Raw genomic sequence first — 4,291 nt, 5'->3', positions numbered from 1 at the left:
TTGGTCCCACTGGGCCCCGTGTTCCACCCTCCAGTTCTCCAGCATTGAAGGGTTAGAATGCTTTGCTCACCTACAACACTCACCAGATTTTTTTTTCTTTTTAAAAAAACCTAAGGAGCCTTCTCATAGCTGAGTGTCTTCTTAAAACTATATCCCCAAAGTCCTAGACATTCCTCAATGCCTCCCTAGGAGAAGAGGGCAGATTAAACCTGTTTCCTAGAGCTGTTCTTGGAGCTCACGATTAGATTAGCCATCTCTTACAGAGTGTAGAGTGCATGGGTTTACAAATTACCTCTATATCCACAGTCTTATTTGACCCTTAGAACTGATGGAGCAAACATTTCACCTACGTTGGTTATCAGTGGTGGTATGATGGAACCAGAACACAGTTTTCCTGACTTTTTAACTGATGCTTTTTCCACCATCTCCAAGATTACAATCAGAATTAGGGCAGAGAAACTACCTCATGATAGAAATGCCACTGGAGATAATTTAGGGCAAAGCCCTAGATTCTCCCTGTCCTGCTGTCTCTCTCAGCAACAGAACTGAGGGTAAACATGAACAGTATGGCCATGGCAGGACCCACAGTCACCATAAGTGAGTCAGAGTTTAAATGTCATTGTCATGAAAATCCCATGATTCTTCTAGAGGCTGTTGGCTAGAGTGCCTTTTGGATTTCTCTACTGTAATGTCCATTTCCAGTCTTGAAAATCATGAAAGGTTAGAGCTCAGAAAGATCGTAGAGTGCATCTCCGCTCTACAGGTCGGGAGACTGAGCCCCAGAGAGGGGCTGACCTGCCCAAAGTCATCTAGTTACCTGAAGGCAGACACAAGTTTTAAATCCTGGGCTCCTGACTGCATCACAGCATGCAAACGATTCATGTGGAAGTTCCAAAGAGCCCCAAACAAATCCGGAACCATGGTCCCATCACACTTCTCAAAGGACACCTCCTTAGTGCAGCCCCAGAGGAAGGAGCTTCTAGACACCTTGGGGGGAAGAGGAAGAGCGGCCCTATTGCTCCCGAGGCTTCCTCCATTCTTAATTTTATTGTGACACTGTTCATCCCTTCCTTCTTCTCATACTCACCCTCAGTGGGTCACACCACTGAAAACAGACAACACTTTGCCTCCACCCTATAAGGGATGGGGGTGTGGGAAGAAGAACTAGAATTTGCTAAGCTAATGCTAGTTACCAGGTACTGTACTAAATACTACATCTCTCTCTACTAGACATGTGGGCATAGTAGGCAAAGCCCCCAGACCCATTTACTTTTTTCTTCATTAAACATTCCTTCCTCTACAATTAAATAAAATATAATATAAAAAAAATTCCATGATTCAAATAGGGTCCTCCTCACAGTTTTTCACTTCTCCACTCTCCTGGTTGGGCTGGGTATGCTAGTCAAGTCAGGATAGGGACAACTAGCCAAGGTAGGCGACCAGTCTCAGTTCCAACGACCTGTGGTCCCTCGGCCAGTTCAGTCCTAGGCGTACCCTAGATGTGGGGCACCACATCTACCATGTGAATATGGTGAGATCAGGGGAGCAGATGGTTGGATTCGCCCAGACTCCCAGCGTATGAGATTGCCAGCGAATGACGGCAGGCCAGACACCAAGGGTAGCCACTCTCGCCTTTCCACGCTGCCTCAAACTGGGTTCCCCTAACTCCAACCCTGACTTTCCCAGCACTTGTACCCAGCTAACGCCCAGGGCTGAGATGAACAGAGACACTCCTTTAGCTCACTGGCAGCGCCACACTTCAGGGAGGGCTCCCTAAAAGATGCCTGTCTCAGAGACGCCTTCCTTGTCCACCTGCTCTGTGTCCTTCAGTGACTCTCCAGGCCCACGCCTCCCTCTGAGGCTGGGGCTGAGGCTGAGGCTGAGGGCCGGCGGGCAGCTGGAGCGGGTCAGCAGCAGCGTGGTGCGGCGGCTCGAGAAGCTGCCATTGGAGAGCTGCCTGCGCATCAGGGGCCGAGGACCCCCGCAGCAGGCCAGATGGCGTAGAGGGCGTGGCCACAGGTGGCTGTTGAAGCCCATGTAGATCCAGGGATTGCAGCAGCTGCTGAGGTTGCCCAAAAGCATGGAGATGGTGAAAACCACATTGGTTGAATCTGCCAAGAGAGAAGCACAAGATGCCTTAGAATGACAACTAGAAAGGATCTGAGAGAATCTAGGCCTTCAATGAACAGAGGAGAAAACTGAGTCCTAGAAAGGAGAAGGACTCACTGGGTTCTTTAATTAGGGAGGAGCAGAGCTGAGACTTGAACTGGGACTCCCGACTCCAGAGTCTTACCTCACTGACTTTTTTTTGTAACTCAGAGTTTGCTCCAAGTTGACTTTAGAGGTGGACAGGACCAGCCCAAACAGGAGACACTGTCTTTGCTTCAAACCTAGACCTTGAATTTTCTAATAGGTGAAGGATTAGGATAATGCAACACATGCAGAAAAACAACCATGATTCTAGGCCAACCTCAGGTGCCCCCATCCCCACCTGTGTCATAGCTATGGGCATACGTTGGCTTCCGGAGTCTGTCCTCCTTGACTCTTCAGGGGCAGTCCCACTTATTCTGTCATAGGCACCTGCTGTGTCCTGGCAGAAATTCAGATGACAGTTGGGGGCAGGGGCAAGGAGACAGGCAGGCTCTGACAAAGACTCGGAACAGGAAGCCAGGAGGCAGTGTGCTGTGGAGGTGAACTGTGTGTACCAGAGAGTAAGATTAAACACCTGATCTCAGCCAAAAGGCTGAGAAGCAATGGGAGAGTAAGTTTAAAGAAATGAATCTCAGCCCAGTAGGGCCCCAAAGGGCTTCCAACGTTCTGAGGCATCTCATTGTAAGATAACACTGTCTGCATTCCCTGTTCAGAGAGACACATGGTAAGCAGTAAATTATTCCTCACAGATGAGGGACATGGGATTGAGGGACAGGCTGATCACAGTGGTGGACATGGCAGACAAGCAGGAAAGGCATGCCAGAGGGCACAGTAACCCTAATCCTAATCTTGTTGTTCTCCCTTCCCTGCTCTTTTTCACCCACCTACCCTACCCTACCCCAACCACACATTTACCTTCATCAGGGGCGTTCTTGTCCCATACTGTCCACATCTGGACACTGAAAAAGGGCGCCCAGCAGGCAATGTAGGCCAGCACAATGATGAAGGTCATCTTCACGGTTCGGATCTTGGCCCGCGAGATAGTGCTGATACTACTGACCCGGGATGGCAGTCCCCGCGTGGCTGCAGCTGGGGCAGAAGGTGAGGCCCCATCCCAAGTCCTCCAGCCCCCTCCTTTCACCCTCCAGGTCTGTGTCTTGACTTTTAGGTTCTTACAAATCTCATAGCAGATGAGGCTGTAGCAGGCTGTGAGCATGGCCACAGGCAGGATGAAGATGGCCAAGGTAGTCCAGGTGATGTAGGCCCGTGACCCCCAAGGGAAGCGAAAGTCAGCCCAGCAGTCCAACACCCCCGAGCCCTGGATAACCTCCCGCAGAGAAAAAATGAAGACTTGAGGGAGGCTGAGGATGGCGGCCAATAGCCAGGGAGCAGCAATGAGTGGGTAGGTAGACTGGCTGGGCTGCTGGAGGCTGCGCAGGGGGTGACACACGGCCAGGTAGCGGTCCAGCGTCATGGCCAGCAGCATGTAGGTAGAGGCGAACATGCTGAGCGCCTGCAGGTACTTGACAGCCCGGCAGAGGAGGTCGGGGCCCTGGAAGCGGTAGGTGATGTCCCACAGCAGCTGGGGCAGTACCTGGAAGAGCGCCACGCCCAGGTCGGTCAGGGCTAGATGCAGCACAAACAGGTGCATGCGGGCGCGCTTGCGGCCCTGCTGGCCCAGGGCCAGCAGCACAGTCAGGTTGCCCCCTGTCGTCAACACCAGGACAATGGCCAAGACTCCAATCTCCGCCTTGGCCAGCTCCTCATCCCGGCCCAGCCAGGGTGTGGTGGCATTGGGGGCAGAGAGGGTGCCCCCGGGAACAGGGTTGGCAGCCCAGCGAGGTCCAGAATCCATGGTGGAAGTTTGCTGGGAGGGAAGGGAGGAATGGGGAGGAACGAGAGGAACGAATGGAGAGTGCAGGGCAAGGAGAAGTTGAGGAATGAAGGGGCAGGGAGGGCAAGGTTTAATGGCGAGAAAGGAGAAGGGCAGGATGGCAGCGAAAGGGCTACCAGCACATTATCAATAGTTAAGCTGATAGGGATAGAGAGCAGGAAAGAGAATGAGAAAAGGGAGAGAGGATGCTGATTCCAGAGACGGCCAGGGGATGGAGGGGTGAAGAGAAGGAGGTGTCAGGGAGAC

General features: G+C 52.1%; 1 protein-coding gene across 1 annotated transcript; it reads right to left on the bottom strand.

Annotated features, from left to right (window-relative positions):
• Positions 1-1,773: 1,773 nt before the first annotated feature.
• AVPR1B (arginine vasopressin receptor 1B) lies at positions 1,774-4,006 on the bottom strand. The gene is made up of 2 exons (XM_066255152.1): positions 3,067-4,006; positions 1,774-2,111 (listed from the first exon to the last, which is right to left on the bottom strand). Exons 1-2 carry the CDS (start codon positions 4,004-4,006, stop codon positions 1,774-1,776), a joined length of 1,278 nt encoding a protein of 425 aa, XP_066111249.1.
• Positions 4,007-4,291: the final 285 nt, after the last annotated feature.

The sequence above is a fragment of the Saccopteryx bilineata genome, chromosome 2 (genome assembly GCF_036850765.1).
Source record: "Saccopteryx bilineata isolate mSacBil1 chromosome 2, mSacBil1_pri_phased_curated, whole genome shotgun sequence".
Lineage (NCBI taxonomy): Eukaryota > Metazoa > Chordata > Mammalia > Chiroptera > Emballonuridae > Saccopteryx > Saccopteryx bilineata.
This window is presented reverse-complemented; position numbering and strand designations above follow the sequence as displayed.

Excerpts from the sequence above, each read along its gene's own strand:
- AVPR1B (XM_066255152.1), bottom strand. The coding sequence starts at position 4,006 with ATGGATTCTGGACCTCGCTGGGCTGCCAACCCTGTTCCCGGGGGCACC. Across the intron at positions 2,112-3,066 it reads CAAGAACGCCCCTGATGAAG|ATTCAACCAATGTGGTTTTC; the intron begins GTAAATGTGTGG and ends CTCTCTTGGCAG.